The 14,967-nt window shown below is 42.6% G+C and overlaps 2 protein-coding genes across 2 annotated transcripts; one reads left to right on the top strand and one right to left on the bottom strand.

Moving 5' to 3' along the window:
- The first annotated feature begins 422 nt into the window (after window positions 1–422).
- Window positions 423–4,380, top strand: trmt2a (tRNA methyltransferase 2 homolog A). The gene is made up of 12 exons (XM_072388478.1): window positions 423–559; window positions 757–1,380; window positions 1,455–1,563; window positions 1,681–1,862; window positions 2,051–2,165; window positions 2,269–2,384; window positions 2,472–2,583; window positions 2,885–3,007; window positions 3,141–3,216; window positions 3,367–3,483; window positions 3,565–3,661; window positions 3,763–4,380. The coding sequence occupies exons 2-12, from the start codon at window positions 764–766 to the stop codon at window positions 3,911–3,913; spliced, it is 1,815 nt and encodes a 604-aa protein (XP_072244579.1). The 5' UTR covers window positions 423–559; window positions 757–763; the 3' UTR covers window positions 3,914–4,380.
- On the bottom strand, window positions 4,223–14,211 carry dgcr8 (DGCR8 microprocessor complex subunit). Its single transcript, XM_072388477.1, has 14 exons — window positions 14,077–14,211; window positions 12,796–13,757; window positions 11,700–11,862; window positions 10,390–10,532; window positions 9,617–9,947; window positions 9,329–9,526; window positions 9,088–9,189; window positions 8,596–8,694; window positions 8,072–8,154; window positions 7,830–7,930; window positions 7,429–7,535; window positions 7,200–7,327; window positions 6,160–6,273; window positions 4,223–6,053 (listed from the first exon to the last, which is right to left on the bottom strand). Exons 2-14 carry the CDS (start codon window positions 13,483–13,485, stop codon window positions 5,970–5,972), a joined length of 2,343 nt encoding a protein of 780 aa, XP_072244578.1. The 5' UTR covers window positions 13,486–13,757; window positions 14,077–14,211; the 3' UTR covers window positions 4,223–5,969.
- Window positions 14,212–14,967: the final 756 nt, after the last annotated feature.

Consider the following 14,967-nt stretch of genomic DNA (forward strand, 5'->3'; position numbering starts at 1 on the left):
ATTTATTTTGCAGCAACTATTTTAGCTTTGTTTGTGTCCTTGACATTTTGTATTTGTCAAATTTGATATACTAACATGTGTATGGTGGTAAAATTAATTCGATTGAAGTTGTTTTGTCTCAAAGTTTGGACACGGTGCGTTTCTGTTATCCTCTATGTGGCTGTTTTGTCTCTCGTCGTGGTGATTTTGTGTCTCATTTTGGTCGTACATTTCTTTATTAGTTTGATTCTGTTTTGGCTCATTTGAAATGTATATTTGGGTCAACTTTCTAGTGTAATTTTGTAACGTTCTCGTTAGACTATTACATTACTGGCATAAGCATCCGATAAACCCGCTCATTAACCCGTACATTGGCTTTCTCGGGGAAAAAAAGACGACTACCACTTTAAAGAAGTTCAGAGTTCACTCTGCACGTGGTTAAATCAATATGGCGGCGCCCTGCTCAGTTTAGCAATAAATATAACTTGTATTAGATGGTATAAGGTAAGTTGCGTGGGAAACACTTTCAGTGAATGTGGACACTCTTGACATTGATCCAGAGAAGTGTGAACTGCTAAGAGTAAGTTCTTAAAATCACTTATGTTGACAGTTTCAAAATGTAACCGTTTTCTTGTCTTCACCGTTACATGCAAAACTTTACGTACTATTAAATATTGTCGTCTTTAAGAGCCAAAGCCTTCCAGTTAATACATCAGAACGTTGTTTAAACGGCAGAATTGTCTCTTTTTTTGTACTGATTTGTGTTTTAACCGCCAGCAGAAGGATGGCAGATGTTAGTGGCTGTCCAGCCGCTGATGCTGATGCAACACCCTCAAAGGAAGGGAAACCTGATGACCAAGACTCCAAAAATGATGTTGTCAACTCTGGTGTTCAAGCTGAAGGCGACACAACCTCTGACCCCGCCATGTACCGCTACATCAAAAACGACCTCTTCACCTCTGAAATCTACAAAGTGGAGATCAGGAATCTGCCCAAATTCATCGGCTTCAACGACCTGAAGAAGTTCCTGGCCAAACACGGCCTCAGCCCGCACAAAATCAAGCTGTTTGGCAAGCAGACGTTTGCTTTTGTCACTTTTAAGAACGAGGAGGAGCGCGACAAGGCCATGAAGATGGTGCACGGCATGCAGTGGAAGGGCCAGGTGCTGAGCGTCAGGCTGGCCAAGCCCAAAGCGGATCCCATCCTGAGGAAGAGGAAGCAGGGCGAGGGGGAGGGTGCAGCAGGTGAGCCAGCATCCAAGCGAACGGAGGGGGAGGATGAGGAGCAGCCGCTCAGCGTTCAGATAGCCAACGTGGTGACTCCTCTGTGGAATGTGCCTTATGAAGAGCAGCTACGGAGGAAGGAGCAGGAGGTGGTGGGAGTTCTGCAGAGGCTGGCCAAGTAGGTGGTGAGCCGGACTTTTGTGTTCACATCAAGTTTAATTCACGCAGTTTGACCATAATGTTTCCTTTCAGAGAGATTGGCAGCACTAACAAAGCAATGCTGCCATGGCTGTTTGCACAGAAAGGGAAATACAACAAAATGTGCTGCCCTCTGGAAGCTATTCGTCCGTCTCCCTTGCAGGTTTTTATCTATACCCTTTTATTAGAATGTCAATCCATTACTTAATTTATCTCTAGAGGGAGAATGGCAAATGCTTTGGAGTCTAATCTCTCTGACACTGTTGCTGGATCACGGCAGACGGAATACAGAAACAAGTGTGAGTTCCTCATCTCAGTGGGTGCCGACGGTGAGGACAAGACCATCGGTTTCCGCCTGGGGAAATATAAAGGAGGTTCCTGCGCTGTGGTGGGGCCTGCGGAGACTTGCCACGTCTCGACCGAAGCCAAGAGGGTAGTTGGCGAATTTCAGAAGTTCATCAGGTATTATTACATGGTCATGATAATCGACAGCAAAGCCTTTCTTTGGGGTGTCTTTCATTGCATCAATTTCCAAAAGTTAGATTTCCTTTCCAGGTGGAATTCAGTCTGATTTCACAGGATGTGTCAACCCAGAAGACTACAGTAGTCATTTCTTTTTAAGCTCATTCTCACCATCTATCTCCAAACAGGACAACACAATACTCAGTGTACAGTCCTGAGACATACGAGGGCCACTGGAAGCAGCTGACTGTACGCACGACAAGGACCAAACAAGCCATGGCTATCGTTTTCTTCAACCCACAGGTGATGAGACGTGAAGGTTAACTACATCTCCTGGAATAGTATCCCACATGGTTAGAATTTATTTTTACCGTTTGATGTCCTTTACCTGTTTGATGGCTCTCAGAAACTTGAAGAGGAGGAGCTCAACGCTCTAAAAAGCTCCATGAGGAGGTACTTCACAGAAGGAGAGGGGAAAGAGAGCGGCGTGACCGCTCTTTACTTTGTCAGAGAGGGTCAGAGGTGAAGAAACATTAACATCACGCTCAGAATTTAAAGAGTGATGGTCATAAGGATAATTGAGTCAGACTTGTGTTTTTAACCATGAAGGACCTCTCCGAACCCAGAGGATCTGCCCTGTGAGCTGGTGGCTGGAGAGAGCTGCATTCATGAGGAACTTCTCGGCCTGAAGTTCAGGATATCTCCTCACTCCTTCTTTCAGGTAAGCAAGAGGAGTAGCTGGATTTAACTCCGAGGTTTTCTACAACTGTGCGTCCTCTACGTGAGCAGATTCAAACACCAGCGCACTAGAAACTATTTCCAAGCCAACCAACCAGTCAGCATCTCCACTGGGTCTGTTGTGGATATTGTTAATGACTCATGAGGCAGTTTGTGTTGCATTTAAAGACACTGATGCAGAATATGATTCAGATCATGGCAGTTGTGTTTTCTAGCTCTTAAGAAAGCAGTTGAGCTTCCATTCAACACTCTCCACACTAATTGTGATGTGTGTTACCTGCCAGGTGAATACAGGCGCTGCAGAGGTGTTGTACTCTGCTGTTGGGGAATGGGCCCAGCTGGATCAGGACAGCACGGTGCTGGATGTGTGCTGTGGGACAGGAACCATCGGCATCTCACTGGCTAAAGTAATGTTTGATGTTTTAATGCCATGATCAAATTAAACATGCAGGAAGGATCATATTCAGCACAAGTTTACATATTATGGATCAAAGTTTCTGGCAGTTGTTCATTGTGACTTTTTCTTTAACTCGTGTTTAGCGAGTAAAAAAGGTCATTGGGATTGAACTGTGCCAGGAAGCCATAGAGGACGCCAAAGTTAACGCAAAGCTTAACGGTAGGAGGCCAGATAACATCACATAGCTGCACTAAACACATTCAACACATGCCGAGAGCATAAAAAACACTATTATAAAACTTTAATACAATGTGAACATGGTACTGAGGGGATGGACTGGAACTGTTTTGTTTTTATTTGATTGCACAGGTTTAAGTAATGTGGAGTTTCACTGTGGAAAAGCTGAAGACGTGTTCCCTAACATCCTCAATGCGCTCGTGTCCCCCAACGTCACCGCCATCGTGGATCCACCGAGAGCAGGCCTACGTGAGTACATGGCTGTGATGCGAAATGCACTTCCATTTTTCAGACGGGTTGCGTTAAAAGCCACTTTCTCTATTAAAACAGACTCCAAGGTGATCCTTGCCATCAGGAGAGCGGAGCATCTTAAGAGGCTTGTTTATGTGGCGTGCAATGCCAAGGCCGCCATGACCAACTTCATAGAGTGAGAATCATTCATTTGGTACTTTTGTAGCTGTATTTGATGCTAATACAGAAAAACGACAGAATAGCTCTGTCATGGTAAAACATTTTGTTTGTTTTCAGTCTGTGTAGAGCTCCATCCAACAGAGTCCATGGAGCCCCATTCCGTCCGGTGCGAGCCTTGGCTGTGGATCTGTTCCCTCAGACGATGCATGTTGAAATGCTTCTGCTGCTGGAGAGAGTGGACTACGATTCCCAGCAGCAGCAGACCTGATGATGACCAGGAACAAATGGCTCAATCTGAGACAGGGCTTGTATAACATTGTGGACAGCACAGGTTTTCTTTTGTCATGTACTCAGTACTTCAAAGAGCCTTTGAAAACGGATTTATTTTTTTCCCTTTTACAAGGTTGTGTATAAAAAGGTCAGTTAATAAGTCCTCATAATTTCACTTGTCGCTTTTCTTGTTTTAGTTTAACAACCTCATTTCCAAGTCTGTTGCAACACAAATGGCCCCAACAGAATAAAGAGCTTCAATCAAAATAACAGTTTCACTGTTCTGTGACAGAATAAAGCAAAGCAGTCATTAGTCAAGACATTTTATTTTGCATAACAAATAGCACTGAAGTCGTAGAGCTCAGGTTGCAATACATTACTACGCAGCAACATTTCAAACAATTTATTTGTACAACACGAAAGCAATATTTTTCCTCTCACACCAGCACGAACTTGACGATACAAGACATGTACAGAGCGGAAAGCACATTCTTAAAGCAATCTACACTGTCACAAGAGCCTTGTTTAAACTGATGCTTCCTTAGATGATTTGTATAAAAGTACAGGCCAAATATTTGAAAGAACACACACTAGTTTCTGCTTTACTCCAGCAACTGGTGCGTTTGTGCCGTTTCTCATGTTCTCGACCCATTTCTGGTTTTACTCGACAGCTTGCAGCGACATTATGAATTCTAGAAAATGCATAAGACTGTATGTAAGCTTTGGTATACACGGTTTCATCAGCTTTTACAAGGCTGCAGTTTGTAAAGTGTTTTCTACTTGTGGTGAGACAGTCGGATCAACTGTCATGATGGTGGCGAACACACAAAATACACAATCCATTAAGACGACTCTTAAAAATCTGCACATGCTGTAAGCCTATTTCCCTATGTGTAACATTTGGCAGACCATTAAAAACAAGAGTTGCCTTGACATTATATGCTTTATAAAGTAAATAGGGCTTGGTCTTTCCACTTCCTGCTGAAGGCTGTTTTTTCTTTTCTTCATTTAGGTCCAATGTATTAGAGATTGAGCCCTTCATGAAATGGATTAACTAAGGCAACATGTAGCCAACTTCATTTATTTCTTTACTATAGTTTAGTTAGTATAGGTTAAAAAGTAAGTGAAAACTAAAAGCGGTAACAAAACATTTCTTGAACATATTACAGTACTCTGACTCTATACTGGGGTTTACAGCAGTGTCGGCATGGAGAGGACATCAGCTTCTTGAGCCATCAAAGAAAAGAAAAGAAAAGAAAAGAAAAGAAAAGAAATACCCCCCCCCCCCCCCCCCCCCCCCCCCCCCCTACAAAAAGAAATCCACCCAAATATCCCACAAGCAGTTATTTCTGTACCAACGGCGTCGTTGCTCGACAAAAACATCCGACAGGGCGTGAGTGCATAACAATAGTTCTGAATAGAGATATTTTCACAACGCATGTTTTCGTCATGCAAACCAAGACAGCAACGTGCCTTTCTTAGGCTGAAGAAAAAACAAATGGTACATTTGTATTTATCGTCCAAAATATTCAGAACAACTACCACTAAAATACCCAACAAACAAGGAATTCTGTTTCCCAATTAAACGAATGGCATAAATATAAGCAATAGTAGTCCCTTTCAAATACTTCAAGCACAAACTAACAAGTGCTGGTACTAAAAGATGGCGACTGTGGAAAAAACACTTCAAAAAGAAAACCCAACGTGTTTTTGTGGCTGAGGAAGCATGCATTTTCATTCTGATGTGGTTCGTATTCTATCAAGTCCTGTTCATCTCTCTGGATCCTGGTGGATTTTTGTTTAGGTGCCATGGCAAGGATGCATGTATAGAGGTAGAACGTATCGTCTCTGGGGTCCGGAAGTGCGTGAAGTCCTACCCTTACATCTACTTGCTCAACCGATAAAGCGCAACTCAAAGAAGCAAGCAGCTCTACCGGCCTCATCACTGCGTTACTATTGGATCTTAGTGTTGCGTTAATTTATCGATGGGGGGTGCTCTGTTGTTTCGACAGTGACTGGCTTTCAGTGCTGCGGTTCGTCAGTGATTCTGAGACTTAAACGTCAACAGTGCAGAGCGGCTCGCTCCCTGGCTGGGCTGACTCCATTATGGTCATCTTGGGTTTTTTCCTTGTTTCTTCCTGAAACAGAAATCCGGAATATGAATGTGTTTTCAGAGGCAGCTCAATTTTTCTCTAGAAAAAGAATATTAGCCAGTTAGGGACTGGTGGCAAAAGGAGTTCTTACCCTGTGAGTTGCCAGTTTCTTCATTTCTTCTTGCAGTTTGTTCAAGATGTGAAGATTTGGCTTGTTCTTTTTGGCATACTGCTGGAGCTCAATCACACTCTTGTCTGAATTCTCCTGAAAAAGATCATTTTGTTTATCTTGGGTGCACACAAAAGAACACACAAAGGGCATGTGAAGCACACCTTCCAACATGGCATCAGACCAAGCAGCTCATGAACAAATGTTAATGCTGTAACTTTCCAGGGAACTTCAGAGGCAGGAACAATGAAGAGTAAACAGTGTATTTAAAGTGCTAAATAAGGATAAGAATTGGGCTTAAAGCCTCAGTGTGTTTACAAGAAACAGAAACCGTCATTCACCAGTTAAAAACCAGACTTTGAAAGTAAGTCTGACCAAAATCAAAGCTCAAAGATTGAACTAGAGTGAAACTAGTCTCGGCACTGTTGCGTGTGCTCTACAGTTCCCATCCTGGGCCTTGACCTGGAAATAACAGAAGATGCCGGTGTGCAAAATGAACCGAAAACAACACAATTACAGTAATTACAAGAAATTAATGTGAATCTTTTTGTAAAAAACAGCAAAGCGTACAGCGCTTACGAGACTTGTAAAGCTGATCTATTCACTATTCAACGCGGTGCCGATTTGCTGCCAGCTAAATCGGTCTGTTCTTTTGGTCTGGAATAGCTCAACTGGAAGAAGCCTGATACTGATAAGCTGAAAGCAGCGATATCGCAAGCTATAGTTGGTCATAACTGGGGCAACAACTTGATTACGCTCCCTTGCATGTATAGCGGGACACGGACAGTGGTCCAGTTAAATGGCCAGTTCAAACTGGCTCAACTCAACTGGAAATGTAAATGTGCTGACTGTGACAGAACTCTGCAGTTTGTAGGCTACGGGACAAATGGATGGATGGACTTGAATTAACACGACTATCAGCACTTATACTAAAATGTAAAAGGTTAAAGCATTTGTATGCTTAATACAATTACTCTGAGCCTGAGATATGTAATGCAGCTGGTGTTACTGAGGGTACTCACCTTTTTGACCATCTTATTACTCTCTCTGCCATACATGCGCAGCAGTGAGCCCCAGTTTTTAACATGGGGGTGAAGCATCTGCAAGATCTTCTGAGATGCTAGCTGTTTGCCAACCCTCTTGTTCTTACCTAGTGACAAAGATGAATGACAAATGCACAAAACCTGTCACTGACAGCCTCATGTCAATGAACAAAGCAGTTAGCTTCACAACTAGTGGGAAGAAACTTACACCAGCCGCGCACTGTATGCTTCCCACATGTCATCACATATTCACTCTTCTGGTTTTTCCCTGGGATCACCTCAAATTTAATGCTGGTGTCCCCCATCCCATGGTTTCTGCAACAAAGAGCAAACATTTGTTTTAAATAAATATCCAAAAACTAACACATCGGGGCTCCTGGTCACCTGTGCAGTAACAGCTGATTAAGATGACGTCACAAGTGGCCAACCAGCAGCTCCAACCAGCAGCTCCAACCAGCAGCTCCAACACTTTTGGCATTGTCAATGGGGATGGGCTCCACCATCTCACTCAAACGTACTTAAAAAGTCTTCGTGCCAAATTACTGTACACATGCCCAGAGTGACCTCTAGAAAACAACATCTTTCAAATCAAATACTAATCTACTTTACCTTTTAAGGCACTCATGAAGAATCTGATATGGCGAAAGTAGTCCTGCTTTGTTGGTCAGCTCATATACTCTTGAGTCTTCTATATTGATATGATTAAAATACTGTGGAGAAGAGTAAAATGAACGTTACAACTGTTGTGTCATTTGCATTCATCTTCAGAAGAATCCTTCCAGCTTTCGCACAAACCTATTCCATAGCTAAAAGGAAAGAAGACTCCAGGTGGTGTCATAAAACAAACGCACCTCCAGTTCGTCGCCCTCGACAGGTTTCTCCTCCGAGGTCTGCTTCACAAAGTCAGGGATGAGGATTTCCAGTGTGGCTCGAGCTGCGGTTCACAACACATTATCAATGAGGTAAGAACTGGCAACACAGCGCAAAGTGTAACAGTACAAGTACTTACTGCACGTACCAGACATAAACCACATGCAGGAATTTTAACTCACTGTATGAAAATACCACCGTTGTGGGAATCATACGACCAATCAACATTTTGCATCTGTCAGCCATTTATCTGGCCGATTCATTCCCTCATAAATAAGATACGTGCAACCCCGTCACATCTAACACGGTGTAAAAGTCAGCAGATTAATTAGTGAACATCAGGTCCGAGACAAGCTGACAAAGAATGTTTTTTATTTATCAGAAGACTTTCAAACCCACAATGTCAGAATTCCTGAGCTAATACACAGCTCAGAGGACAGAATATTACACAGTGACAAACACCCAGAACAATGCACTGTAAAGTACAGTAAATGAGACGGATTACCAGCTTTATTCTTGGCAAGCTTCTTACTGCTCGCTGTTCCTGTGCCGTAAGTGACTCCATCTATAATGACTGAGGCTCCAAAGGGTTCACTTGAGTTCTCTGCGAGGTACAGAAATACAGTTAGATGCAAATATCTTGCAAAGCTTAAACTCATCAGCTTGATTTGGTGTGGACCAACACATTTAAAGCTAGCTTTACAACAAGGCTGGGGCTGAATATTCATCTTATTTAAGTGAAAATACAGAAACGGTCTCAGCTTTCATGCCTAACATCACTCACTCCCAGCAAAGAACAGCACACCTCAGTTTGTCTCACTAATCAGTCACTACAGAGCTCATTATTAATAAAAATCGACTGACCAACATATGGAGTTAAAAAACAGACAACGGGACTGCCCCACGATAACGAGGTCTCCCGGCCCGCCGCTGCACGTGCCGTTATGGGCTGCCTTGAAATGCTGCTATTACATTCAGACAGAAAAGAAGAACTTACCACAATCAAAAAAGTTGTAAACAGGTCGAACCTTCAGGACACGCTGCATGTATTCATGCAAAATGCAAACTTCAGACTTTCCATTAGGATTGATGACAAATTCTGTTAAAACAGAAACATTTCATCACACAACAGACAACACTTTTAACAGAATAAGTTTAGGATCATAGCAGCACTGCATATGTAACACTGAGGTGTGTATTGTTTGACATTCTTAGTTCGGATCCTTTTTCTTGGTCACCTTTCTTGGTCGGAGCATCTTGGACTGACAGTGTGATGAGTTTCTGGTTGGCAGGCAGGATAGGTCTCTCCGACTCTGCCTGCTTCCTCTTCATGTCTCTGTTGAACTGTCTTCGCTCAGCCCAGGTGCGAAACTTCTTGACAGTGACTTGTTCAAAGTCGAAGCATTTTTCCAGGTACAGACGAAATTCTTCAAGTTCTGCAAGAAAGTTTGGAGAAGTTGAGCGGAGCGATTTATAGCAGGGATAGAAAGAGCTTAAAGATCACCTGTCCTCTAAAAGGCCCTCACCTATGGATTCGTCCTTGCACACCTCCACTTTGGCCTTGACCTGTCCCAAGGCTCCTTGAGCAGTGTCAAACGGCTGCGGCTCTTTAATCTGCAGGCTGTTATCGGTGGCACGCTCTCCATCTTGGCCACCTTCAGCGACACCGGCAGCAGGGGTAACCTCCTTCTCTTCAGCCGACATGCCTGCTCTTCCTTCATCAATGCCCTCCTCGCCGAGCTTCACAGGAGACTCCTCTGCATTAGAAGTTACTTCCCCGTTCAGCTCCTTTTCCTCCTGTTCCTTAATTTTCTTGTAGTGTAGGCAAGGGATGCTGCTGGTTGGTGGGTCGTGTTTCTGTATGAAAAGAAACACCAAGAACTGGAGCATGTGGAACTTGATTTTCACCAAAACACTTGATGATATTTGCAGAGTTTCACACAAGTAGTGAGGCCTTTACACCTGTACAATGTCATCTGACAGGAGGCACATGTCCAGTGTAATCCCACAGCAACTTAGACAAAATGCTTGAGCTTTTCTTTCCCTCTATTCACCATTTATGTGTAACATTGTTATAGAAATTGTTATATAGACTACAGTGCATGGTTTTTGAAGCAGATGACTGCTGTTATCCACTTAAACGACTCATCAAGTTGCAAACTAAAGCAAAATGTGTGACCAGCTGTTCCATGCAGAGAGCTGCCACAGAAAGACACTCAGCAATGTTACAGACACTGCAACAGAATTCTAGTCGCTTATTCACCGGCGTGGTTCAGACACAAAACTTGTTGCGTCTCACCCTAATACTGCCGGTTCCGAGGAAGTAGGGTCTGGACCAGGTAACCACTCTGGTCTCTCTGTGCAGGTAGACTGGAATGCCTGAGTTATGGAATGTCATGATCCATCCGTCAGGTAGAGGCTCAGTAGGTGGACGCCCCCGACCTGGCACAATAATGTGAAAAATTGGATTATTTCTACATTCTTAGAATAGGGAAACACTACTGGTAATACTAAAGAGTTACTTTGGTTATATACGATTTAAGGTTCTAAAATGGATTGCAAGTAGCATATTTTTTTAAATTATCTCACAGACCAAATCACACGTGGACATGTCCATATGACCATCATAAAATATTGGCTGCACGGACCCTAACGTAATATCTCGACAGAGTCAGTGTATTAGCCCCTAAAGCAATTCACGTTAGTGTCACAGCTCCATTTAAACAAGCCTGTTAAAGTGATAGAAAAAGCCACAATACACTTAAAGTTGGACAGCACAGAAACCGAGGTATGTCACTAAAGTCTTCACAGAGTTTTCTCACATCACAGCATACCAGTTCGATACATTTACGCTTGTTGAACAATCAGTGTTATACTTGCAAAGCTTTACCTGCACCACAGCAACACTGTAATTTCTGATCAATTTAGGAAAAACATGACAGGACATATAAAAATTTACTCCTCTACCCAAAAGTAAGTCCTTCGTGACTTAGTGCCATCTCATGTTTGTTTGTTTTTAGCAATAAAACTCATTTAAGGCTAAGAAGCATGTTGAATTGCTTTAAAAAATAAAAAGGGTGGTAAATGGGAACAAATGAAAGTGGTCAGACAAAGAGCAGAATCTTCACGTGAAATGCTTATAAATCATTTTTTTGTTCATTTGGCACAGATGTTGTGGGGGAGGAAGAAAAAAGAAAATCAGAGCTGCATCTCATTTTTCAAATTAAAACCATGAGCCAAGAAAACTGGACAGCGGGGTTATTGATATAGTTCATAATGCAATCGTTCAGATTCCTTTGACAAGCTGATCAGCATCCAAAGTCATCCACTTCTGTTGTGTGCACTGAAGCGAGACCAATACAGTTCAAACTTGTGATGAAAGTGATGCAGGAATTTTAAGACGCCCAAACTAGTCAGACTTGCATTGCAGAAAGTTACTGAAAAGCACCAGTGCCCTCGTTCAGAAATGATACGACGTTCAGTTACTGATCAATATATGGAAAGCATCTGCGACAGGGGCCATATTTGTTGAGCCATGTTATATTCTTGCCCAGAGTAACTGTTCTCTCTGCCCTAAAAAAAAAGAAGACATACAAATTCAGCACTCACTCTTCAGGACAGTCTTAATTTTGGTCATCATGGGCTGAACACCCCCTTCACCATCTGACTGATGATCACTGTCCCCACCATATTTGTCCTCTGCGGGGCGCATCTTCTTTGGGACCGGCATGCCCTCCTCCAGCAGAGCGTCAACATCATTGTCAAACTCCTCCTGGAAGAGTCAGTCGTTAACACCAGCACACAGTGACGGGTGGGTGGTTTAAATTCAATGTTTTCTCTGAGAGGCAATTTGAACTATTGTGATACAATAAAATTAGCAAGTAGTACAGGAAACACTGTAATTACAGGATAAATGGTCACTTCCTCTCAGAGGCATTAAATAAATAAAACAAAACAAAAATTATTTTAACATTTTAAAAAAGAAATGACAGAACTGCTACTACTACAAACTAAAGGACACATTTTATGCAACTTTGACTCTGAACGAATACTTTCATTTGAAAGGAAAGTGCATTAATTGAGAGAAATTGAAAATGGCACTAACCTCTTCCAGCTTCACACTGCTCATTTTCAGTCACAAAAAAAATTTATATAAGCAAAGCAAAAACATTTACATTTCTGCTTCTTAAAGGAACAACTGAACCTGGTTTTACTTTTCAGGGGCAGCGGATTCAGAAAAGATTCAAGTAATCAAACATCAAACAGAGAATCTAATTAAGAGCAGTTTTATTGGCTACTTTTTTCTCATTACCTATTATAGTGTCTTAGCTGTATTTACACAGAACTTCATTTTCCTTATTCATGTCAACCTGGTTTGAGCATCAGAGCAAGTGCACAAACCATGTATTTTTTTATGTAACATTTGGAACTTGCACAGCCACAATAAATCGGCTTTTCCACCGACAGCAGCACTCTTAAAAAATAAAGGGAAAAAGAGAAAAATTCCAGGGGTGGCATTATTTTGTTTAGTACTGCACACAGAGTTCTTACTGAAATAACAAGGAGGCTAAAGAGGCATCATACTGCCCCGTTTGGTTAGAGCTACAGTGGGGGGGCTGCATTAGCCTTAAAATTCTGGTTTAAAAACATCTGGGTGTGTAGCTGATGGTGGCAAGGGATGCTGCAGATGTAAGAACATGCGTACCTCATAGGAGTAAGTCACAGCCTCGTCATCCGCTTGCTCCTGCTGAACAATGACTTCAGATTTAAAGCCGCCGTGATCTCCACCATCCTGATCCAAGAAGTTCTCGTAGAATTCATCCAACTCATCCAGGACAGCAAACTCTACCTTATTTTCCAGGTCTACCACAGTTTCCTCTGACTTCCCACCTGTTGTGTTGCCTTCTCCAGAGCTACCTTCAGCTACCTGTTGCATACTTGTTATGTCATGCAGTTCACCATTTAGACTGCCTACGCCATCATCACTTACTGCCTCCTGCCCCTCACCTGTGTACAATACCCTCCTGTCCTTGCTACTGCTGCTGCTTTCCATGAAGCTCACACTGATCTTAACATCTCTGAGCAGCTTGAGGTCTGGCAGAAACTTGGTGACCGGGGGAGCGTGGCGAGCTGTTCTGGGGCAAGGTGGGTTGGAATTGGGCTCATCTGAAAGGTGGCTACAAAAAGTTAGTGAGCCCTTACTGACGGGCTGCTGCGTCTCGTCTTCCCCGTCCCCTGGGGTGTATGTGTATCCATCACCACCAGAGCTAACGTCCATTACCTCTGCGTCACTGGACGTTTGCAGGGGAGGTGGTGGAGGTGCTCTTCCCTGGTCTAGGCCAAAATCATCAGGTGGCTCCAAAGGGAGAGGGGGTAGAACATCGTCTATCTCCATTTTCTCTTATTTAAAAGCTAAAACCTATATAAACTGAGAATTACGTTAAAATCTTTTGATTTCCTACTTAAGAATATCTCAACTCAGAATACATGCAGAAGCTCATCACTGTATTGACCACGTACCAGAGGTGAATATGCTAAGCTGACTACATTGCTCTTTTCATTAATGTAGACAGCTTTCAGAATCACTGTCTCAATTATTGGAAATCACAATGCATTCAGCTTATGGAATAGAGCCACTGATCATCCTCCACTGCGATCTTCTGGGAGCTAGGGAAAAAAAGGACCAGTGAGGACAGATGCCAAACCATTCAACTCTTTAACTCTTACAATTGCTAGTGACAATACTGTTATGGAGCAATGGGAATTCTAAGTTGAAATGATAATAAACGTTAATAGACCTCCAAACAAAACGCACAATCATCGCTGTATAAAATGGAGAACGATCATCTATTCAATCCGCAGATGCACAGTGGGCCTCTGATAACGCTAGCTTCAATGCTAACATGCTAACCAGTAACAACCCATGGATGCAGAAAAGGTCATGAAACAAGAAAACAGCGCATTGTTGGATCATGGAAGTACTCACTGATAAATATAACACAGGTGTCTCCTCGTGGGGACCTAACCAGCTTCCTAAATTATCTTATTCTCGACGTGCTGCCATACGGTCTCAATGGCAGCCCCACCATCTTGAGGAGAAGCGCAGCGGCGAGTCATAAGATGCTCCGCCTTCTAACACCGGCGTTTAGATGACTGATGAGTCAGCGGACCAATCACCGCGCCTTGCTATCAGGTCTACTCGCAATCTATTGGTGAGCACTCAGCCAATCAACGCAGCAGCATTACACGTTTTTAGCGTATTAGCAAAATACAATATGACTGTATAATTAGAAATGAAAGATGTGGACATGGGTTGGACAGAACCGCACTCCTGTATTTACTATATAGTAATGAAGACAAGAATAGCAGGTTTCTCTTTTTTAGAATACATTTTTCTGTTACTCATATGACAAGTTTTCTATTTTTGTCACGAACCTCGAACGCAAGGCTTTCAACAAGTAAACGGAACTGCATCAAGTTGCCAAGTAAATGTGGTCTAAAAGTATAAAACTGATTTAAACTTGTATCTTCTAAATGAAGCAATATTCCAACTGGCCAGTTGGGGTCACTGTTTACAAATTGATGTGGGTCAACGATGAGCTAACAGAAGATTATACAGCATTACTGGTGACTCTTTCAGTGTTTAAAGAAAACATCGCGGTATGTCAGTTTTAACATGCTGAAATCATGTATTTAAATTGTTACAGTGGCTAAAACACGGATGTAGTCATCATCAATGAATAGGTTTACCCAATATGTAGGAACAACACCTGGAAGTCAAATGGGAGCATCCTCCTGCTCCCACATCACAAACCATCTTACTCACAGGAATAACAGGAACGTTATTTGGTCAAATAAGCCAGTGAGTAGATTGAGG

Source organism: Leuresthes tenuis, unplaced genomic scaffold, assembly GCF_036924035.1.
Source record: "Leuresthes tenuis unplaced genomic scaffold, fLeuTen1.0.hap1 SCAF_6, whole genome shotgun sequence".
Classification (NCBI taxonomy): Eukaryota; Metazoa; Chordata; class Actinopteri; order Atheriniformes; family Atherinopsidae; genus Leuresthes; species Leuresthes tenuis.